This window comes from Pangasianodon hypophthalmus, chromosome 10, assembly GCF_027358585.1.
Source record: "Pangasianodon hypophthalmus isolate fPanHyp1 chromosome 10, fPanHyp1.pri, whole genome shotgun sequence".
In the NCBI taxonomy this organism is placed as follows: Eukaryota; Metazoa; Chordata; class Actinopteri; order Siluriformes; family Pangasiidae; genus Pangasianodon; species Pangasianodon hypophthalmus.
In genome coordinates this window covers 21,569,225-21,593,983 of record NC_069719.1, presented here as the reverse complement: position 1 = coordinate 21,593,983, position 24,759 = coordinate 21,569,225, and the positions used below count along the sequence as shown (strand labels likewise).

Below are 24,759 nucleotides of genomic sequence, written 5' to 3'. Positions count from 1 at the left end.
AAAAAAGTTAAAATATACAAATGTATATTTTCGTATATGTATAAACATATATATGTATGTAATGATAGATGACTTTAAATATCATGAACATTTGAAGCAGTATAAGTCATCAAAAACAATTACATTTAGAGAAAAAATGTTTAAATTTAACATGTTGTTACATCCTACTTTCTGGTGCATGTGATGCTAATTATATATGTGGACATTTTGTGAACTCACTACCACTGGAACTTAACTTCCAAGAACCTGTCCCTTCATCTCATTCACTTTAAAGTTATTCACAGAGCATATATAAACCCCTACAAGAGATTTAAAATGAAACTACAGCTGACATATATCTGTCATATTTGTAATATTTCTGCATATGTTTTGGGAATGTCCATTTATTTCTGATCTGTAGACTCCTGTAAATTCGGTTTTATCTTTTCTGCTTCAAATTGACTATGTTCCTAATCCAGGTTTTTGTCTTCTTAATGATGATTCTGATCTCTGCCTTAAATTGATGTAAAAGAAAATGTTGTTTGCTGGTTTTAAAATTTCTACTGCAAAATTGGTTTACATCACATATATGTACAAAAACAAATTGGATCCATAGTCTCCTCAAAATAGTGAATCATGAATGTACAGGAGCACAACTTAATATGGCTAAACCTGCAACTATTGAAGCCTGGAAATCCTTTTCATCCAATATTCTGGACTTTATAAAGAAAGTGCATTAGACATGTAACTTATTAGCAGTGAGTATACTCTTTCCTCTGCCTTGGACTTGTTTTATTTTGTCTTTTTTTCCCTTTGGATCCAACTTTTGGTCTGATATGTCTGTTGCCTCCATTCTCCTATTTTGTTTTAAATTGTTGGTTCCCTACATGTTTGTATTGTTTTGTGTTTGAAATATATAAAAAAAAATGTTTGATCACAAAAATGATAGTGTGACTTTAAATGTCAGAGACATTTGAAGCAGTATAAGTCATCAAAAACAATTATGTTTAGAGAAAGATAAATATGTTTAAATTTAACATGCTGTTTTGTCCTACTTTCCGGTGATGCTAATTATATCTACGCACAGTTTGTGAACCCACCCGTGTGTTAAATGTGTTAAGATGTGTTAGATAAATGTAGTGCAATGTAGGACCCTTCTCTTTTAAAGGCAGTGGAGTGTATGTCTTCAAAAGTGTAAAGTAAAAGTAAATGACAGTTACTCTGAATAGACATTTAATTACAGTAGTGAAGTATTCTCAATCCCAAAGTATAAACAGCACAACCATGCCTTGTACATCTGACTTGTTCATAAAGCATGGTTACCTTTGTACCTTTGCTTCCCTTTTCCTGTTTAAGCTCTGTTTGACTTGAAAGCAAGATATTTTATCTCATTTCTTGTCTTGAAGTTTCATTTCTTGTCTTGAAGTTTCATTAACTCATAATTGCAAATAATTTCCCAAATACTTCTCTCCCCTGATTTTAGAATTGCTCCATGACTTCGCTCCCCATCTGACCCTTTCTCCCTCAGTCATTAGCTTATCACTAGTAACAATGTTTTGCAGTGTTTGGTATCATCCTTCTCTTTTTGCTTGATAAATTCCTCGCTAGAGATTTTGGGAGGAGGTGGCTGGCAGCTAGCTAGCCAACAGCGCCATAAGCCCTGTTCCAACCCCCTCCACCCCCCAGCCTGTTCTTCTCTGTCAACAGCCACTCGTTCAAATAATTAAAGAGTAATATCTCACTTTACCTCCCTCTTCTCTTCCAAGCCTTCTTCCCATGGCCCGGTGCCTTGGGGCCTAGCGTATTGGCTCCAGGCGTGGATTTCTGGCATGCCCCAGGTGTGCCCTCCCCGAGTGTCCTTGAGCACTGTTTATGCTAAAAGTGCACGGCGAGGAGAAGACGTTTAGCAACACTCCTTGGGGCCCCCCTTTGTGACGCTCAAACACAGAACGGGTCCTTTTTCTGGACAGACAAAATCTAAGCCTAGTTCTAAGCTAGTAGTAAGTAGTGAGTTCTCCTTAATCCTCCGTTTGAAAGAGAATGATGGCAGGTTTGATGCTGTGATAAGCAGTAATTTACAATTATTTCTAGAAAATTGTCTTCAGAAGACAGACAAAAGTTTGTGTTAAGTGACTAGTGCACCATAAACTGGTACAGTGGCCACTGATTTGTTAGCAATGGTTTCATGCACCAATCAAATACAGCTGTTGATCATATTCAAGCAGGGTTTTCAAAACACCACCACAGAGCTTATCTTTTAAGTCCAGAATGTCTACTGGAGAGAGAGTGAGTGAGAGTGAAAAGTCATGAGAGAGAGTTGTCCAGCTGGGCTCTGTCTTCTTGTTGGACTGTTGTCTCTATTCCCTTCACCTACTTGATTGTAGGGTGCAGAAGGCTGCCATTCCTCACTCCTTTACACTGAACATCTGGATCCCAGTGCAGTTCATAACCAAGTAGTCTAATAAAATTCGTTAAATCTAAAAATTCGTTAAATATATTTGTTAAATATATCTGATCTGCGATTCACATAATATCAGAATGTCAGAGTAAGGAATTCAGGGAGTTTGTGTCACAGAAATGTGTTTTAAAAGGGATGGGGAATTCTGGTCATTTTTGTCAAATTGTGTGTTGAGTGATTTGTGTCTATAAAAAAGTGTTATATGCACTGAGTAATGTTATTGCATTAACAGCAGAAATCTTCAACTCAATGTTAAACTTTATATAGTAAAGCAAACCCCCCCCCCCCAGCCCCCCCAAAAAAAAGGGTTTATATACATTCACATGGGTCCTCTTAGTAAAACTATGAAGAAAATGCATACCACTTAACAAGCTTCTCAATTGTTGGACAAGTACTGTTGTCCTAATAATTATGAGCTAATTTTAGTGCCAGCTAACAGTGCACTATTTCATATTGCTGACTTCTAAAACATTGTAAAATGACATCTTTCAACAATTGAGAGAAATTCTCATCTCACTCATGCAATTCATGGCAGTTTTAAAGGCTGAAATGATGCTAATGTATGCCCTCTCTCTCTCTCTCTCTCTCTCTCTCTGTCTCTCTCTCTTTCTCTCTCTCGCTCGCTCTCTCGCTCTCGCTCTCGCTCTCACTCTGTGTGAAGGCTATAAAATGGAGTGTAACAAAGTGAAATGTCTTTAATGGTGCTCTCAAATAACAAAACACATTCTTCATACAATAGATTCTACAAGTACATCTGAATTAAGAGTAATACCTGAAATTACTCTTTCCCCAGAAAAACTCCTGTCTGCAAAAGGAGATTGGCATGAAAGGGGACTATGGCACCTGAAATAACTCGTGTTTTTGCAAATCGTGCCCATCTCCCAGAGCTTCAGAATTATATGCGGCATGAACATTGCAAATGTCTGCAGTCTGTTCCAGAATGTTCAAGACTGCATGACTACATTTTCTTTGTGTGTTTTGCACAAAAGCGAGTTGCCTAAATCTTTCTGTAATACATTAAGGAAAACATTTTCTAGTCTCTGATCCCCATCCTTACATGGTTTCATGTAATGGACAAATCAAACATAATATTTTTCAATGAAATTATAAGCTTTCAAGTCTTTTATGTGACATTGGTCTTTAGTTCATTTGAATTCAAATAAATTCTTTATTTCTGTTAGCTAGTGATTTGAAAACACTTTCAGCACTCTTCAGGTTATGATGGACGATAAAGAAAGAAGGCCACAACTAGATAGCTTCCGATGAACGTTATAACCACTCCCAAAATACTTACCGTTGAATATGAAGTTTATGAAAGAATTGAATTTGCTTGGAAATGTTTTTTTATTATTCATTTATACATAGCTGCTAATCCACTTGAGGGGATCCAAAGCCTATTCTGGAAACAGGGGCCAATAGGAATGAACACACCCTGAACAGGATGTCTGTTCATTGCAGAGTATCACACACACACATGCACACACTCATTCAGAGTAGTCAGTCCACGTCCACCTACAAGCATGTTTTTGGGAGGCAGCAAGGAACCGAAGTACCTGGAGGAAACCCATGCGGACACAGAGAGAAAATGCAAAACTGTGCACATGCAGTAACTGGAGCTCAGGATCGAAGTGCAGACCCTGGAGTTGTAAAGCACAAGCACTACCTTCTGCACATTAGAATCAGCTAGAAAACAGAAAAATGTTTAAGTATCACATCCTATATACAATGATACATGAACAAATAGAAGGCTATAGATTACAAAGAACGTGGATCTACATCATTGGTTTTCATCAAACTGTGGTATATGGTTTTCATTTGGAGATGTTTAAATGTGGAGACATTTATTTATCATTTTGAGATGTTTAGGGATATGTTAATTACCTGCCTTTCTGGAACCAGTTTCCTCTTCAGTTATGAGCAGCTTAAATGTTTCTATTTATGTGATGCATCAGCTGATACTTTATTGACTAACAGTGCGTACACTGTATATGTTTAGCTGTCCAGTTCACTAGAGAAAGACACGTTATTAAAAACTTTCTTAATGCCCCAGCCAATACATTAAATGCAGCAAGATGCAACACTGAGGGTCTGGGATTATCATTTTGGGGTTGATTATTTATTTTGTGGTGCAGGTGCAGTTGAAACCAGAGGCATATTAGTATCATATAGCATGTGGCGGTGCTTGAACCTAATAAAACATAAATTAGCACCCTTATTCCTGCCGTTGTGGCTTTTCCTCTGCTATGCTTGGCATGGGAAGAGATGGCAAGATAGGCTTAGCAGCTGTTACTGTAAGTGGAGTCGTTTGATAAACACAAGGCAACATTTCATAACCTCAGTGTCTAGTAAGGGTCTTCAATTTAGTTAAAGTCTAAGGATAAACTAGATTACTATACACCTACAGAAACAAAACAGAGCTTGACAAATTGTACTTATAGTTTTTAATCTCATCTTCACATTAAAATGCTTTACAAACAGACCATAAATAAGTATGGATCACTTATAACATTCAAGATTTCTACCAGAAGCCAATACAGATTATTTTCAATTGCAAAACGCTGAGAAAATGCAGCTGTATGTCATTGGGCTGGTGTTCAAGTGATGACCTTCTCAGAAATAAAGCAAATACAAAACCTGTTTAGATCTGCAGGCCAAATGACTGCACAGTCCTGGAACTGCACGCCCATTTTTCTCCATTATTTGAAACAGAAACGGACCAGACCAGTACAAGCACTCAGGCTCATGAATATTTTGGGTATTAAATGCAGTGTTTTCAATATTTCTCTGTAATCTGAGGCAATGCCTTTGATTCAAGTTGAATGTCTTAATGGAGAGCTAAAACTCCATCTTTCCACTAGAGGTAGAGAAAACGAAACCTTCTAGTGACTTCCATCACTACATTTCCCTTTTTCTTTGCATTTTCTAACAAATGACAGGTTCGGCAACTGTCATAAACATATATTAGAACTTCCTCCTCAGTCAAGGAGTCATGTTGCAACTTTTGCTTCTACATTATCAGCAACACCTCTACAATGTCAGGGGTATATTAATCTGTCAAGAGTCATGTTGAAGGTCACTTAATTGCTCACTAATATGTCTCTTAGTGCAGTGTGACAGATGCAAACTATTCTTACTAATGATATTTTATTTCTATTAGTGGTCTTGTGGGCACTCCCCCACCTAATTAGGCCTGTAACTGCTGTGCTATGTGACGAGATATATACACATACATATATATATATATATATATATATATATATATATATATATATATATATATATATATATATATATATATATATATGCGCATCTTGGGTTATAACTTCTAAGTCAATTTATCTTTCATTCTCACATGTTCAAATGACCCCATAATAACCCTAAACACGCGTGATTAATTCTTTGTCTCTTCAGCACAGATTACTCGTCTGAAAACATGCGCACACATTCATGCCGTGTATATATGTGAGCACATCTGTGTTGAATAAAGGCTTCTACTCTGGCACGCAGGTCGCCGTGGGGAGGGAGTCTCTTCACTCAAATCCAAGTCTAATTTTCAGCATGACACCCCGGGATATCGCTTTACTGGGCTGGAGTGGCTCGGTGTGGCCCGCAGGTTGATATATGAGTGCATTCCGGGCCAGAGCAGGTGAGAGCGGAGGATTAAGATGACGAGCCGCGCGAGGCCGCCGCCGCTGCTGCTCTCTGCGCATGCTCCAAGGCGCGCACAGCACTGCGGAACTGCTGGAGGCTGGGGAATGTTTAAAAAATAAATTAATAATAATAATTAAAAAAAAGCTGCGTCCAAATAAAAGGTTTACTACCGTGCTAAATATGTACGTGTAGTTGGCCATTTCTTCGTAACATGTAGGACATCACCTCTTACGTGTGGACGCGCTTCTGCACATCTGAAAGTAAACCAGTGTGCAGTCTGCTGCAGGTCTGTGGACAGCTCTATGCAGAACGCTAACATGCGCTTTCAGTTTATGGAAAACAACAATAGGTGCCACTTTAAAGAGATTTCTTGGAGTTGTTTTGGAAACATAGTGGGCTAGTTCGTAGTGAATAATTTAATTCGTGTCTACTCTGTCTATTCAGAAGGCTAGACCTACCCTCTCAGAAATAAGGGGACCGAGCTGCACTCTCCTTATCGCCGAGCTGCTCGGTCAGGACAGCAGCATGTGGAGCCTAGCTTTCACCTGCACGTGTCAATATAGTCTACATTTAAAATATATGACGCTACATGACTGGACCTTAAGGATGAGGGATGTACCTTTAGAACTTTATATGAAAGCTAATTAAAGGCCCACCACCTGCGGCTTCAGGTAGAGCAGATGTGTTGGATGGCAGCAGCACAGGGACGGTACAGTGTGCTCGCCTGCCGCTATGTCTGAGTGAAGAACAAGGCGAGGCGACTCGGAGGCTTGTGCCTGAGAGTGTGCGCTATACTGTTGATGTTAGTGCGCTGCTGTGGATTTGCTTTGAGGATACGGCTAAGCTAGACTAAACAAAACTGTGTTAGCACCCTTCCAATTTTATACCCAACTGTAACCCCAAACAAATGCCTCGGAGCAAATTCACATTCGCAGCTGGCCTTGTCTTATCTTGTTCCTGTCTGCTTTTCTGTGCGCCTCATCACGGGAACGTGTCGGTGTTAGACACGCGCACACACACACACACACACGAAATGATGGCTCTTGTTTTGTGGAAACCGCTCTCCCCTCGTTTGGTTCCCCGAGTCACCAATCACGACGGAAGCGCGCGACGCTGTAATGTGAGGGGGCTGCCGGTTAAAGAGCGGGTTGCCATGGCAGCCGCAGTAAGAGGAGAGCCACCGATTGGCAAGCAGAAAAGCGCGCTCCGCGACGCCAATTGGCCCGTTAGAGCGCGCGCGCGGTCCCGCCGCGTTCAGCTCGTGAAGGCCGCGTGACGTGAACCGAGCCGCCCCATGCTGCTTAATAATATCCGCCCCGGGTGCAGGGGGGTGTTTCCATTTCCCGTTCCACAAAGTTTCTCCAAACAAGATCGCGCGATTAATAAACAAAAGGCCCACCTCCCCGTAGCGCACAATGTGGCAACACAGGCTAGCTTAGCTTACAACACTTTAAGATCATAATTTAACTCACAGCATTGCACTGACTCGGGTTTTAAACAGTAGGCTACAATAGTACATTTTATTATTATTATTATTATTATTATTATTATTATTATTGTTGTTGTTGTTGTTGTTAATAATAATAATAATAATAATAATAATAATAATAATAATAGTAATAGGATTATTATTTGAGGCTGCAGCTGAGGAAGCCTGTAAGCGCAGCTGGCCGTGTGGCTCTGGACAGGCTGGGCCTGCAGGGGTTACTGTACATGTACACTGAATGCTTGTTTTTTGAAATGAAATGGTGTAAAGGTAAAGAAATCTCAACAGACTATGAAGTTGCACTGAAATTTGCCACACGTCTCCTTTCATGCGATGCTGACGATGTAAACGGCCAGAAAGTCTCCAGAAACCCAACAATCATTGTCGGATCTTTACACCTTATAAACAAAGACGGGAGGACTTTTCCTTTGTGTGCAGACAAGTGCGCCTTATTTGCCGCACACCTCGTCTCTGTCTGAACACTCCCGGATGAAACTGTGAATTTGCTGTCATCGGTCTAATCACGGTGGCATTGATTTTTTCCCTTTCAGGCGCCGAAGCCATGTCTGCCCTAATAGCAGCACAAGAGCAATTGACAGTGGTCTGACCACGACAGTCTGGCCATGCGGTGTATGAAAGAGGGAGAGAGAGAGAGAGACAGAGGGAGGGAAGGAAGGAAGAAAACAAAAAAAAGTGAAACGTGACTCATAATTGCTATAAACAACTTTGGCCCAACTCCGGGTCAGTGCGCAGACTGCGTGGGTGCGTAATTAAGTCGAGGACAAATAAGTAAACAGGTGCATAAATGGACTGGCTTTAAGGCGCGTATAGTGATCGATGGGCCCATGGCGCATACATGCAGTGCTGATGCTCAGAGGTGCTCGGTGCGGCTAGGATTGATCTCGCAGGGGTCTCGCGTGACTCGGCGAGCTCTCGGGGCGCAGCGGGGCCGCTGTTTGTTTAGTCAACTCCCCTGAATGCAAGTAGATAATTGGGCTGTGAAATTGGCGGCGATGGCCTGCGTGTTCCGCCCAGCTGGGGAAGGCGAGACGGCAGCCGCATCCTTTTGTTTGCGCAGATTTTCCATTGCAGCTCAAGCACTGAAGAGAGAAAAAGAGAGAGGCACATTTTTTTTTCATGTTTTCTGTATTACTCTGTCAGGTGTGTAGCGCAAGGAGAGGAGTTCAGGGTGCTGAAGATGACCCTGTGCACATCTCACTGATGAGCTCAATGCGATGCTTCACTACAGTGCATCCTTTCAACAGCATTCAGGGAGAAATGGGCTTCTGACATATATATGTATATGTATATATATTAAAGGATGTCATTAGAAGATTATTTCAGTGATTATTTCAGAAATAAAGAGATGAGCAAAAATGTTTCTCTAAAATCAATTGTTCTTTTATAGAAAGAAGCATTATGATGTTTAATAATTTAAAATGTAAATAATTAGCTTTTATCTTCGATGTTAAAACATGTATCAGGTATATTTTTCTTTAGTATCTTCCGTGGCATATGGTGTTTACCAAGAAAGCAACTAACCTCTCATTATCTCATTGAAAGCCTGTTCATATCCCTTTGTGTTTTCACGAGACATTTGGTGTTTACTTTGTTCACTGTAGACACACTAAAAGACACCTTGAAGCGGACATCTCTGGAGATATATCCACTGGGACACTGAGACTTTGGGTGTGTAAAATCGAGGCCTTTCATGTCACAAGGGCAAATTCACACAGTGGGCACACACACACACACACACACACACATCATATTTGTTTCCTCAGTGCATATACACATGTGAAATCGTTTCTCATTATGGTACCTGCTGTAACATTGATCCTTTGAGCCCTCTGCTGTGTGTGTGTGTGTGTGTGTGTGTGTGTGTCTATAGCAGATTCAGTGCAGTGCTCCCTTGAGCTCACGCACTGCAACACACACAAACTGACACACACAAGATACTATTTAGGCATCAGTCTCACTTGTCAGCAAACTGGAAGAACTGTTGGGAAACATTGAGAAAAACCCAGGAGCCTTAATAGTGACTCGTAGATTTCACTCTTCCAAAAGAAATAATAATAAACTGCTGTTAGAAGATAGTTTCTCTAAAATCCAAAATAGGACGAGCAGGAATATACAATTGTAATAAAACATGTAGGCTACATATGTCCAATCATCCAAACTGGTGAACAGGTAGGAGGTCACTATTTTATATTAATTTCAAACTAAAAATAGTTGTTTAAGGGAAGAATTTGTTCTGGTTGAAAAAGAAAGCAAAACAACAGTGTTTGCTCCGTATAATGCTTTTGTTTTCCTTTTTCTCCTTTTCTCGTACTGACAGCAATTTAATCAAACTGTGACTTCATGCCCCACTATTTGCAAATTGTATAGCACCTCTAAACCATAAAGGCAAAACATTTCACAAACAAGTTACATGGACCTTGATTACAACTGTAAACATTCGCAGCATGAGTGAGGAGCGCGTTCCGGGGTGGATTCAACTGCGCGCGCTGGCAACCACGCACCACCACCAAGACAATGCGCTCGCGCTCGCTCTCTCTCTCTCTCTCTCTCTCTCTCTCTCGCTCGCTCATGCACAAGTACATTTCTTTCTTCCTCCCTCCCTTCTTTTGGCACCAAACAGGAAGGCTGACGATATTACAACACTATTACAACACAGACAGACGCTACACAGTTCATAATATAGCAAAAAAAAGAAAAAAAAAAATAAGAAAAAAAAAGGATTAAAAAAAAATAAGAACGTTACTAAAAATTTTACAGTCAAATTTAAAATCAAATTTTAATGATGCAGAACAATTTGGCAGCATCACTAGCTTATTATAATTGACAGTATTTGCGATAAAATATGAGTACTCTTTTCAAACTAAATTGTAGTAGGCTATTTAGCCTATAATGAATGAGATTTAAACAAGAATCCCTTTATTTTTATCATCTAAAATTTAGAGATGTTGTATGCGAAATATCTTAGACATATTATTATTTTTTTAAAATTGTAACAAAGAGATGCCTTCAAAAATTTATGAAATGGGAAGTATCAAAGTATAATTTATTACAATTTTGAGCAGTAAACTAAATATGGGCAGATATGCAAATAACAACAACGAAAGAAATTAAATCAAATAAATATTCTTAGGTACACTGTCATGTCCGTTTTCTTGGCTGGTATTTAGTTCCAGGTAAGAACTTGGAGAACTTACTGGTCTTCTGTCTCTGTGGGTAAAATCCAGCCTTGATGACGTTCTTATCAGAAAAGTGATCCATGCCTTATTACATAGATAGATAGATAGATAGATAGATAGATAGATAGATAGACAGCCAGACAGATAGATATGTGCGTGTCTGTGTGTGTCTGTGTGTGTGGGTGTGTGCGCACAAAGAAATTTCCATGTAGGCTACTGGTCATACAAGGTCAGTGCACTGTATGTAATAGCATATACATTACATTTTTTTGTCTGACTGTTTCATACAAAATGACTTACAATTCAGCAAGGAACATAGTCGAGTATAGAGCTCAGCACTTAAAGGTTAACAGTCACTGGCCCCACAGTGGCTCTGTGGCAGTTCCAGGATTTATCTCAAATTTGAACACTGGTCACTGGCTAACCACTTGGCTGCCCCTGTATATTTCTGTGTACCACTTGCAACAGTACATTTAGATTAATTGCAAGGAATTTATGCAATTAGTGTATTATTTATAATTAGTGTAAACAGCTTCCTTCTTCACCATGGCAGTGGGCAAACAGAACATGTTATACTTCCAGCAATGTGTGCGTTTTTAATAAGCTTTTTGCTGTAGTGAAAACAACAGAGAGTAGCAGTCTCTTCATTTCCATACCTTGGGCTGAGGCTTCCAATGTGGCATCACCACTAGAAGAGAAGTTTCTTGTGTCACTAGCTCTTCAAACGGGAGATTTCAAACGTGTTGTGTAACACATTCAGGTTTGAAAGCCAGAGTCAGTTTACAGTTTAAGTAAAAAAGTTAGTTATCTATATTATGAGACTAAGTAGTATTTAAACTTAGTCAACAATTCCCTTTTCAATTCTATCAATTCACTAAGCTTGCTTTCAAATTATCCACAATCATCAAATGTGAAATATGTCCAGAACCCACACGGACCTATATTTTATGGTTTTGTATGAGAAAACATACAATGTTTTGTAATGATCACATAAATACCATGTACACCATGTATTATTATATATATAATTATAGCTTTTAACTTCTAACTATATATATATGTGTGTATATATATGTACAAATATATATAAAACGCATTCATTCTTAGGTTGTAAGTGGTCAAAAGAAAAAGACAGGTCACATTCTCTCAAAATAATGACCAATTTAATGAATGGTTTTTGATGGTATCTATGAAATTAAACAAATGTACTTTAATTTAATTTAAAGTCTTCATGTCTCTTTTTCTCTCACTTCTTCTCTCCATTTCTCCTTGAAGTGTATTTCTTTAACAAGGATGAAAGGTGAAAACTATTCAGCATGCCAGAGGCTTATGCACAAAGCATCAGAAGGACATGATAGAAAGTACAGGTCAGGAAGAGGGCACTCCAGGCACCCGCTCATCCACATAACATGAAGATCGCAGACTTGTCAGGGCATTCAGAAATACTTTCGCTTCTATACCCACTCACTTTTTGCTGCACATGTCTAGGTGTGTTTGTTTCCTTACAGAAATGTACATAAGCCTGTTTCAGTATTGACATTAGCTTGATTTGTGTTTGCTCCTTTTGAAACCTAGTTGTCCATTTTTTTTTTATTTGGTTAATGCATATTTGAATTCACCTGAACATCATTGATTTAGGGCCATGATGTATGGACAGCTGACAGTGAATCAATGTAGATCTGCTAGTGGGGTTTCTTAACTACCTTATAAAGACGTACATCTCAGTGTGGACTCTTTTGTTTACTCAGTTTTAAAGCATCAAGCCATTTAATATCAGACATCTTTGTTTCTCCTCAACTTTAAGGGTATCTTACAAATCGAACAAACACACCCACAGTTTCTCACCACACAGCCTTCCCATTTACCCCTAATACCTTCTCTAACCTGGGAAAACTCCTAAAGAACAGTTCCTCTTTTGCTAGTGTGACCTGGATGGAGGAGGGGTTAAGGGGAGCAGGGTAACATGATGCAGCACTCAACTTAGGGTTAAGTGCTTTGCTCAGGTACACAACGGTTGTTTTTTACACTGGGACCCTCTCATTGCCCATTCATTCTCTTTGGTGCCCCACAGGGGGAATGAGGCCCACTGGCCTCCGGTTTGTCCTTGGTAGCCCTTTTAGCAGCAAGGTAGACACCTTATAGATATGTTAACCTCTTTAGAATTCTGCATCCTGCTTCTGAATCCATATATTTTGATGTTCCAGATTCAGTTAATCTTCATTTTGTGGTTTATACTCATGTATTGTTTTTCAGACCTTAAACTGTGCTTGCTTGTCAACTCAAGCACTATTGGTGTCTGGGTAATCTTGCATCCAATCCAGGTGCCTGGACCTGTATCAGCTCCAGGCAGGCAGGCATTTTAACACATTGTCTAGTGCTGAGGGACTTTGTGGGTGGAATTGAGAAGCTGGGCTTGTTTGTGGAATAGCCAGAAACTGGTTGAGGCACCTGTTTGTGTCAGCCTAGAAAGCGCCCCTTCCTCACTTGCTGATGCACTGATGAGATTCTCCTTTGAAATGGTCCAAACCCCTGTCTACTATCTTTGGACTGACATCACCATTTACTGAATGCTGTCCATTTTTTTTTTCAGAAGGCTGCTTCACAGGTGTAATGGTGAGCTTCAGACGTGTTTGTTCCGCAGTGTAGCACATTTGCCCATCAGCTGCTGAATGGACTCTTTTACCTTTCATTTATACAGCTGATGTCCAAAATGGCCAAAAAAAAAAAAAAACACCACTGTGTGTAGGTTACCTCTGTTTGTAAGTAGACCCTATTGTCGATTATAATTCTTATTATAAATGGGAATTGCTGTTCACAAATTTAGTTTGTGAACAACAGTCAGTGGTAGAGTAGTTTTCTTCAGTATGGTCTCACACTTTGAAATTCGTAACAACTCTCACGACTCATTTCGTATAAAAAAATTATGAAGGTTAAGGTTAGGGGCGGGGCTGGCGATTCTAATGACTTTCTAATGACATTCAGACTCCTTCGCTGGTTGAACTGGTACGAATTCTTTATGAGAGAAAGAATTTTATTACACATAGACTACGCAATATTTAATAACCTACAACTATGCAGATGCGCGCGTTTCTTTTAATAGGCCCAAAATATAAGAGACTGTACAATTCAGTGAAATGCAATAGACCTCAGTCTATACACCCATTCTGGCAAGTTAATTCATACAGATGTATATATATAATATAATATAATATAATATAATATAATATAATATAATATAATATAATATAATATAATATAATATATGTTTGTCTTTTCGTTTATTACCGCTATCTCAAAGACAGGTCATTACTCCAGACTAAAGGTGTAGCTACATGTTAAAACTGAAGGATAAAAACTGTGGCACTGTTGCATTAATATAAAAATAAAAGATCTTTTTTGGTTCCAAGAGTATTGCAAATATTATGCCGTGAACAAATGGCTAATATTCGCTTCTGACAATGCATTATTTACAGAGGAATATGTGATGGGGCTGTTGGGCAGTAGGCACATGCCTCTCCTCATGCTGCTGGCGGTGTGTCAGAGCGCCGTGTGCGGAACGCGCTGATAAAGCGGCGCTGTATGAGCGCAAATCTCCGCAAACGGACCCTACAAGATCCGCCGCTAATCTTGATATGTTTAACAAGCAGCTCGAGGAGAGGCCCGATAAATAATAAAGGAGCTTTTAGCGGGCCCGCTTTTATGAAACGCAAACCCGCGCGCCATAATGGAAGTAATTAGCTTTATCTCACGTTGAATGTTATTGGACACGGCCCCGCCGGCGAAGCAGGGAAAACTTTTTTTTTTTGTTTTCCGGTTTCTTTAATCGTAGCAGGGTGATTATTCCGAGAGAGGAGGGTGGTCTCATATGCCGCGAGGCAGTTCGGGAGATCCGCGCGCTCCAGGTACAAAAACACCGTGTTTATGTGCTACTCCCCAAACGTGTATCAAAGCTCGGATCCGTGGAAATAAAAGAAATGTCAAACAAAACAAGCATTAGACGGCATAAAATAAAGTATGGACAAGGGGAACAGGTGAGGCTTTGTTTAGGTGCCTGAGGTAGATCAATATCGCTGCTCGCGAGCCAGGAATCTTGCCCGGTTTCCCTGCAGCTCGGCGCAGATCAGCTTACGGCCTGTAGACAGACTGTCGCCTCTGCTGCACTCACACACAACCTGCCTCACCCCAAAAGTACAGAATGAGGAAAAATCTCCAATTCTTCTGCTGGAAGGGGGGCTAAAAGCAGGTGGAAGCAGCTCACCCTTTAAGAGAATTTTCTCTCCTTCACTGGGGTTGACGGTAAATAAAGTGGCATTTATGTTATATTAATAAGATGGCATGATGGACTTGTGTGCTGGTGGAGGTTTGTCTTTACAGCTACACTGTGTAGGACTCTGTAGTGCAGGCTGAGGCATATTCAAGCGTTGGGATGCAGGACACTTCTCTTCTACATGTATTTCTACCAGGCGGAAGTCTTCACCATGTTTGGGTGTTAATAAAGCCAGGAGGCACACACTGCTATGTCTGGGCCAATATTAGGCAGGAAATCTGATTCAGGAGAAATCTCGTCAAATAAATAAATAAATAAATAAATAAATAAATAAAGATACATTTGTTAAGAATAAGCGCGGATGAGCTTTTCTGTGAGAGCACAAATGATAATAATAATAATAATAATAATAATAATAATAATAAATTGAATGTCATATTATATTATTGAAATAATATTATTCATATGTCACTGAAAATAAAATTCTACGACTAGTGAAAGGCATACGACAAAGTAATTCAGACCTGAGCTAACTCAGTGGTTAACGCATATTGGTGTATTGGTTTATACTTATATGTGAGGCAAATTTTCTGGTCATTCATATATATATATATATATATATATATATATATATATATATATATATATAAAACCTCATTATTTATAACCCTCAAAACCTAGGACACAAAACAACTTCAATACCAAATTTATAATATGTATAGAATCGAAATATATATAAAAAAAAATTCATTTAATAATAATATTATTATTATTATTATTATTATTATTATTATTATTATTATTATTATCTTCATACCCTGCGGCTGTGATGTCACTGCTGCACAGGTTAAGCTATAATAACAATTTAAGTCATGTAGGGAAATGCATTAGGGTCTTACTGACCTAAACAAAGTGGTGGTAGAAATATGAATATTTGAAATCCCCAAGAGTATTCATGTTTTTCTACTCAATATCAAGTGTAGTAAAATATCAAAAGTGAACAAGGAGGGAATTTGTTTTAGGTTTGTAGGACTTTTTTTAATGGTCTTTTTTTTAAAAAACAAAAAAACAAAAAGCAAACAAACACAAAAAACCCCACAACGTTAGCCCGTTTTAACTGGACCAGCTAGTATTGCTTAATTATGGTAGAATATACACTCGGCAGCAGAAAAGCGCTCATTGTTAGACAGCATCCCTGGTTATATGCTGGAGTTGCTTTATAAAAGAGTAAGACACAAGGAGCTTAGACTTCAAGCGATATGACTTTTGGAAAAAAGCTTTGCTCTAGCTGTATGTCAGCGCATTATAAATAAGCTAAGTGCTTGCTGTAATAGTTTGCTGTCGTTTGAGAATGGCTAGAGGGAATTCATCCCCGTCGGCAGGCCTGTTGGTTGTGTCTCGGAAAGTCACAGGAGTGCAACATGATCCGAGCACAGCCGTGATTCCGCGCGATCAACCGAGGATTCCGAGCGCCGCGTGCTCATAATAATAATAATAATAATAATAATAATAATAACAATAATAATAACAATAATAACAATAATAATAATAATAATTTAATACAACTACTTTATATGCATTATATAGCCGTATTATTATTATTATTATTATTATTATTATTATTATTGCTGTTACGATTGCATTTTAATCATTTATTAAATATATTACCATATTCTATTAATTTACACGTCAATAAGAAACAAATTTAGAAAAATGTAATCATATCACAGCGCATTTAACATGCAGTTCAACATAACGCACTCCATCGCAGTCTCCATTCAGCGTCTTTTAGTCTCCTTGTACACATTTATAAGACTTAGTCTATAGTGATATGGCGAATGGCGTCTATTGATCTAAAACTGGTCTAAAGTTTCTCTCGGAGGCAGTACAGTAAACCATCACAGAAGGCCTCCGTGTTAACTTACAGGTGCACGGAATGTGGGCTTTTTCTGCAGCTGGACAAAATGCAACAGCTTGAATCACAGGCGCTGGGTTTAGTGCGGCGTAATGCTTAAGCAGTCTCGGCGTTTTAATACACATATATAAACCAGGCCAACAGAGATAGTGCTGTCTTGGATAAACAAACAGTCACCCTCTGGTTAACACACCAGCACGTCGCTACACTGGTTTAAGAGCGTTAACAGGCTTTACAGTGGCGTATTCCGCGGTAATCGATTTTGATAATGATGCCGCTATATATTTTTTTATCCTAGACATGAAACGACTCCTGCGTATGTAAACTAAATGCATCAGATCAAGTTCAGTGTGAACGTGAATGAAGCCCTGGCTGACCGCGAGCGAATGCGCGTGCACGCGCCACAGCGAGACAGCGTGCACGAGAGCGCGAGGAGGAGGCGCGCGCTCAGGTCAAAGGGCCAAACGGTCACTCTCCAGAGCGACGCCTCCGCACCGGCTACGTCTTATAGCCTAGCTACGTCTAGCACAAAATCACACAAATCAGCATTTTCACCATAAATATATGCATCACCAAAATAAACCACACTGACACTAATTATTACGGACACGCAGCATCTACCTACAGTCTGTTTTACAAAATGATATTGATATTAAAGCAGTGTTGTGCAATAATCACAGTAAAATATGCCCTTCACTGCTATAAGTTTTTCACAGCAATAAGTTTTTTTTTTTTTTTTTTTTTTTAGGAAACGGTACGTCTTATTTCCTGCCAGAATTCTCTTATTTTCAATATTTCTACCACCACTACTACTAATATTTTTTATAATAATAATAATAATAATAATAATAATAATAATAATCATAACAATACAGTTAATAATAATTGTTATAAATATTGTTGTTGTTATTATTATTATTATTATTATTATTATTATTATTATGTTGACTAGGGTTTTTTGAACGAACAGTAGTCACTATAGAAATCACTAATATTTGAAGTGAATTTGACTTGCGCCGTCCTGATTAATTACATTTGCAGTTCAGTCAAAGCATAAATTTTCAATTCTAGAATAAATAAATAACTTCACAGAAAAAAAGCCAGACTTCGGCGGGCCTGCATATCGAATATATATATATATTTATTATTGGTCAGTAATGTAATGGACTTCAGTGGGTCTGATTTCTGGACTCGGTGAAAAAGCGATGGATTGGAATGACACCACTTTGCACTTAAACAATCTGAATTCGTCTGGGGACAAACTGTTTGTTTAACCCGACAGGTCGGTGCACAGGCTCATTAAAACCATTATTTACGTTCTGTCGGGTGTTTTCTAAAATCGTTCATTAAAAAAAGTTGCTACAAACAAGGAGCAGTTGAGATCTAGTGACAAAAAAAGACTAGCGCGCATCCACCTCACTATTGCGGGTGCTGTGGAGTGCGGGGTTTTATGGCATTAATGTTCACACTGGCTATCTAAACAAACCTAAAATTAGTTATGACTATCAGCTCTGATTTAAGATCAGAATAAATAAATAAAATAAAGAAACGTAGTGTCTTATCCTTATCCTTAAAATTATAGGAAGATATAAGAATATCTATATCTATATCTATCTATCTATCTATCTATCTATATATATATATATATATATATATATATATATATATATATATATATATATATATAGATAGATAGATAGATAGATAGATATTCTTATATTCTTCCTATAATTTTCTTGCGATGACGCATTTCTCATAATTTCATACTTGACATTTTATGCCTTCTGGCCGTAGCTGCATTAGAATATACTATATACAAATGAAATCCACAACAACAACAAAATAATAATAATAATAATAATAATAATAATAATAATAATAATAATAATAATAATAGTAGTAGTAGTAGTAGTAGTAGATTAATGCAAATAATAATTGCTGTTGTTTTTATTTACAGAAATAAAAATGATCTTTAATTTTATGTATATTATATTATATTATATTATATTATATTATATTATATTATATTATATTATATTATATTATATTATATTATGAATGTATTAACCCTAACATTACTTAAAGATGTCCTCAGTAGCCCTGCACCTTCATTCACTCTTCTGTTAAAGAGCTCCATATCGCTAAAAAGCAAGCTCCATTATCTATAATCCGTATCCATTATTGTTTGTTTGTTTTTTAAGCGTAGAGCGTGCAGATTTATTTACATGCCATGGGGCTGAAAGTTTGGGAGCCGCATTGTGGGCTAGGTAGTGGTGTGAGGAGGTGCATGCCTGCAGCACTGCGTGTCATTCTAGCGCCCTCACTCTGCTCGGCTCGTATTACACTGAAGCAGGAAACGGCCAGTTACCATTGAAGCAGGATTTGCGTTGCTTACAAAACTTCACAACTCGTAGAAACGGCTCTGATAAATGCCCCCTGTGGAAATGATCATTTTACATTACGTGTTTTTTTTCCTCTGAAAAAGAAGGCGTTTTGGTAATCCGTCATTCAGTGATAGAGACTGTTAAGGTTTATATTTTATAGGAGTGCAGCCTTTGTTAAATAAGCTCTCCGTGTGACAAGCTACAACTGATGCACGCGCCAGCAGAAGCTATCGGGTAAGAACGTGCACGTGAGATTTATCTGAAGCCCCAGGAGCTGCACAGCCTCACAGAACCATGCAGATGTGATCAGATAGAGAGAAAAAAACTCGCTCGATTTTTTTCATCATCAGCAAAGAAGTTTACACACATATAAATTAATTTATTAATGCTTAAAATGTTTACCTTTTATGAGACGGACTCCTTCTAGTTTATAATGATAAATGCCGAATATCAGTGTGTCCTTCTTGTCCAGGAGCTAGGTGAGGTTGATCCTACTGCATGATCTAACACTATTCACTAGCTCTATATCTGGTATTTCTCATTATAAACTAGAGTGTATTTATATACATGGATAAAGAAATGATAAATCACGCGACGCTCTCAAGCAACAGAGTGAAAACTGAAAAAAAAGCCATTCATATCGATTTCAATAAATCCTGAATTCTAATCTGCAAAGACAAAGTGCAACCCAGCTTCAGGCATCAATATTCCTCACCACACACCTCACTGTAAGCTTACTGTGCTAAATACAACAGTATCGAGTTTATATTCTAACAGTGGAGTGTACAGAGATCCAGTTTTTCCTTGTGCCTTAGGATAAACAGGAGAAAAAACTGAAACCTGAAGTTGGGTGCGACTTCTAAGCAAACATTATAAAACACCTGTATCGCTTCATGAAGTCGCCTGAATGTACGCGGCGGCAGCTTTCCGCATGTAGCGCGTGAGTTAGCTGCAGGCCCGAGGATCCGCTCGCACATCTGAGCTGATGCTTTGTTTCTCTGCGCCACTTGAGATTCAGGTATGGACTGATTGTTTATTGTCGCGGGGTGAAAGCGAACTTCCAGGCAGATGCGGCCTAATTAAGACGTCAAGCACAGAGGACAGCAATCACTGCTTCAAGATCATCACTTTGTCCTCATTAAAGCCCAGTGACACAGGAGCAAGTGAAAACTCCTCCATCAGTGTTCTCACTTTCCTTTCTCCACTCCTGCACTGAGGATGGCCCTTAATACAGTGTGTATTTTATACAGGTGCATGCACCGGCCACATCACTCAACTTATTTACAGTGATGATGATGATGATTATTATTATTATTATTATTATTATAAGAAAAGAAAATTCGCTCTGATTTTTTAAATATTATCAGCCCGTCCGGTTCATATCCTAAAAAAATGTCCTACTCATTACCTAAAATGTGTAAAATCGAGACTGGATCTATTTATATTTCCGCCGTCAGCTTCATATGTAAATTTAGTTCCTTTTAAAAGTTGTAGTCATTTTTTTTATGATTTACAGAATTTTCTCTCCATGCTCCTCTATTCTCTCACTTATTGTCTTATGAGTGGTCACCCCATTTAACATTTGAGTGATAACATCTTGCAAGGAGATATTAAATTCCCCAGCTCTTTTGTGAAAAGCAGTGAGGTTATTGCATTACAGCTGGCCACGTTTAACATGATGCCTCTTTAAGAAATGGACAAATTGCTGTACATCTTGTGCTGAAAACTCGTGTTATTACAGTGAGCTGCTCTATTGTCTGTTGACAAGAAAAACAATGTATGGTTAAGTTTAATTATAATACAGTAAAATGAAGTAAGAAAACATTAAAAACTCTGGGGAATTTTTTTTTCTTTTTTTCTTTCTTTCTTTCCTTCTTTCTTTTTTTTTTTTTTTTTTTTTTTGCCAACTAGTCGCTAAAGCAAGCAGAAGGTGAAGGCGCATAGGAAGCCATGAAGTCTTTGTGGTCACGGGGAGCTGTGAGATCTGCGGCACGTGCGCTTTAGGATGATAAATTAGCGAGAGTTTATTCTCTCAGAGTTACTCAGGAATGTGGCAAAGACATTTCTGACGGACAAATTGGAAGATTTTGGTAGAGGCCTAATTAAGAAAGCAAAAGTCTCTCAGCGTACCCGCAAACTGTCGCTTAAATGTCGGTTTAGAGAACAAACAAGATTCAAGTCAGTGTAAATTTTACCTGCAAAAAGGACAAAATGGTCGCGATATATGGACGAAACCTATTTCTTTTATTTTGTTAGATTTAACAGTTTAAGCGACAAACACGGGCATATAGACCACAAAATCACAACCATGGAATTTAAAGACGACATAAACATTCACTTAATATTTTATGAGGCATTTACTCAACACGGTTACACTTCGCAGAGTTAACCTATAATTACAACAGGAATTGACATTTCACTAATTACAAAAAGCATGTGACCTGGTGGTGACCACATACATTAGCCTAAAAAAGATGCAAAACACAAGCTAAAAGCATTCATTCATTCTGCTCCCTTTAAAACTGTCCGTCAGATAGTGAATACTGAAAAAAACTGATTTCGATATACCCATTCTTTGGTCTATAAAGAAACTGTAATTTAAAAATATGTATAAAAGAACGCATTATAAATGCATTTATTTCATTAACAAGAGCCTATGAAAAGGACAAAAATAACAAGGAGCCATGGATTTGAACGGGTATTCTGCACTTAGAGCACATTTATTTAAAAAGAAAAAAAAAAAGAAAAATTTGTGTTAATTTTGTAAAATCATATTTCACCAGTGTGCCCATGATACGTGTAATACTGCAAACATGAAGACTGGTGGTTGATGCGATGGTATTAGATATTTTTAACATTTAAAATTAAACAAATCTGCAACCACTATTTAAATACATATTCTAATGTAATTTTACTGCCTTTCCAAATAAAAAAAATCGACGCTTCACCCTCTTTTTTCTTAAAAAAAAAAAATAATAATAATCTTGTCACATTGCACGTTGCTGACAGTGGAATAATAAACAATTTCGCGACACCCGACTTTTTTTCGTGTGTACAGAAATAAAGGAGAAGAATAATACAAAATACCTGGAGTTCGGCCGCTTGCATTTTTCCTTTCCCTTCTCAGTCTTTTTTCTTTAAAGTATATTTATATATATATATATTACAGTGTAAATGGGGGTGTAAAATGTTCACTTACAGTCTTCATCCTTCGGGATGACAGTTAGTGTATAAGAGGATTGGACGTAGAGCCTTGGTTCTGATGTGTGAAGTAATCAGACAGTCCGGCGGAAAGTCCCGAAGAGAAGCTCGGTAGTGTAGGCCTTAAAGACTCGCACGGGAGAGACGCGGCCGCCTGCGGCGACGAAGAAGAAGCGGTGCGGGAGCTCATCGACGTGCTGCCCTGTGAACTCATGGAAGGATGCGGCACATGGGGAAAGAAATAGCCAGTCTGTCCCGCCAGCAGGTTCACTGAGCACGGGTTGAGCGAGTAGGTCCCTGAGCAGGGCACTGAGAGGCCGCAGGGCACAGATGCGGCCAGCGCGGCCGCGGTCAGGTGATGCGTGGCGTACGGGATCTCTCCGTTCACGAGTCTGTCCACGCTCAGGCCATTCGAGGCCGGGAACGAGTGGTTGTTGCTCAAACCGTTCTGCGTCAGCATGGTGCTATAGGACATCGGGTGACTGGGGTAGGCCGAGGAGGTGCCGTTGTAGCTCAGGGCGCCGCTTGCCCTGGGATGGTGCAGTGAAAGGAACGGCGACATGGGCCAGTATAGAGAGCCAGCTCTATCCATGAACGTGAGGCCGGTGGAGGTGAGCCGCGCGCCGCGCTTGAACGCCAGCTTGGCCCGCGACGTGGTGGATCTCCGCCGAAGTTTTCCCGTCGTGCCGCCGATGAACACGTCGTCGCTTGAAGGGTCGAGCATCCAGTAGTTCCCTTTACCCGGGTCATCATAATGCCGCGGAACTTTGACAAAGCACTTGTTCAGACTTAGGTTGTGCCTGATGGAGTTCTGCCAGCCCTGCTTGTTCTCCCGGTAGTACGGAAAATTTTTCATAATGAACTCGTAAATGCCGTTCAGCGTTAACCGTTTCTCCGGACTTTGCCTGATGGCCATCATGATTAAGGCATTATAGCTAAAAGGAGGTTTCTCGTACTTGCCGTTTTTCTTTTCGCCGTCTTTGCCTCCCTCGCCCTCTTTAGAGTCTTTTTTTTCCTCCTGTTTTTCCTTATCGTCCGTGCAAGTTGGTTCAGGATTGTCACTTTTAGCGCAAGTGTTCTCCGACTTCGCCTCCTGCGCTATGGGTAAAGGGATTTTCTCTTCTTCCTCGGGGATGGTCCTGTGGTGGTTGTCACTCTGGACGGCTTCAGGCACCAGGCTGTTTATACTGAACGATGATTTGGGAATCATTTTCACTTCTTTCCGTTCTCCCATATCCAACATCACACGTAAAGGTAGAAATAGCAAGCAGCAGCAGTAGCAGTAGCAGCAGCAGCACAGTTGGATCTCTACTCTCTAAGGCCGACCGGTAAAGTCCTCTGATTAAAAAAGAAAAAAAAAACACCACAGCACAACAGCTATTTCATGTTCCTTCCAAACGCATCGATAAGAGACGGCTAGCTACAATTAATTACGGTGCCACAGACACTAAGCTGTAAAAAAATTGCTTGAACCTTTACAGTCTGCAGCCAACCACAGCACCATAAGTATTAAAGCGTCCTCCTTGACTGCAGCCAATCAGCGCGCAGCTCTTAACGGCCGCTCGAGCGCGTAAGGATACACACGGAAACTCGCGCACACAGTCAACAGCGAGCTCGCATTTCTGCACCAAACCCCTACCACGAAAAAACACACCACATAACCTCGATCCGTTCCGCAGCTTTAGATAATTTTAGAGTGCTGTTTCAACACACCCGCACGCCTCACATTTGTTTCCATGCCGCGTGTGTGTGTGGGTGTGGACACTGAGGTACTACTTCCTGTATCGGACATTATTTTTTAATACAGCGCGTGCATGTACCTCCCTGCTGTAACATAATTCATAATTTCACTGCACGGGTCTGGAGGCATTTTTGCCTTAATTTACACTTCTTCCCTGGGACATTATATCATAGCACAGCAGCTTCAATTTTCTTTACTGCAAAATTCACACGTTTTGACGCACGTCATTTGTTTCTCATCAGCAGCACGTCGTTACATGTAGTATAGCCTACGCAGAGATTTTGCCTATGTTTGACAAGAGTGTGTTTACACTAAACAATGGCGAGTGGTGTTTTATATAATATCCTCCATGATTTCCAAGTAATAATAGTACACCTACTAAATCAGCCGAGGTGCAGTATCACAGAAAATGCCAACGATAATCATTTAGGCAAATAACATAAAAGTATATTAGCAGTAATACTTGGCCACAATGACGTT

The 24,759-nt window shown here is 39.2% G+C and overlaps 1 protein-coding gene across 1 annotated transcript; it reads right to left on the bottom strand.

Moving 5' to 3' along the window:
• Positions 1-5,807: 5,807 nt before the first annotated feature.
• Positions 5,808-24,334, bottom strand: foxg1a (forkhead box G1a). Its single transcript, XM_026919771.3, has 2 exons — positions 22,537-24,334; positions 5,808-8,674 (listed from the first exon to the last, which is right to left on the bottom strand). Exon 1 carries the CDS (start codon positions 23,779-23,781, stop codon positions 22,561-22,563), a length of 1,221 nt encoding a protein of 406 aa, XP_026775572.1. The 5' UTR covers positions 23,782-24,334; the 3' UTR covers positions 5,808-8,674; positions 22,537-22,560.
• Positions 24,335-24,759: the final 425 nt, after the last annotated feature.

Bases quoted from the DNA above. Each gene is read 5' to 3' on its own strand.
- foxg1a (XM_026919771.3), bottom strand. From the start codon at position 23,781: ATGTTGGATATGGGAGAACGGAAAGAAGTGAAAATGATTCCCAAATCA.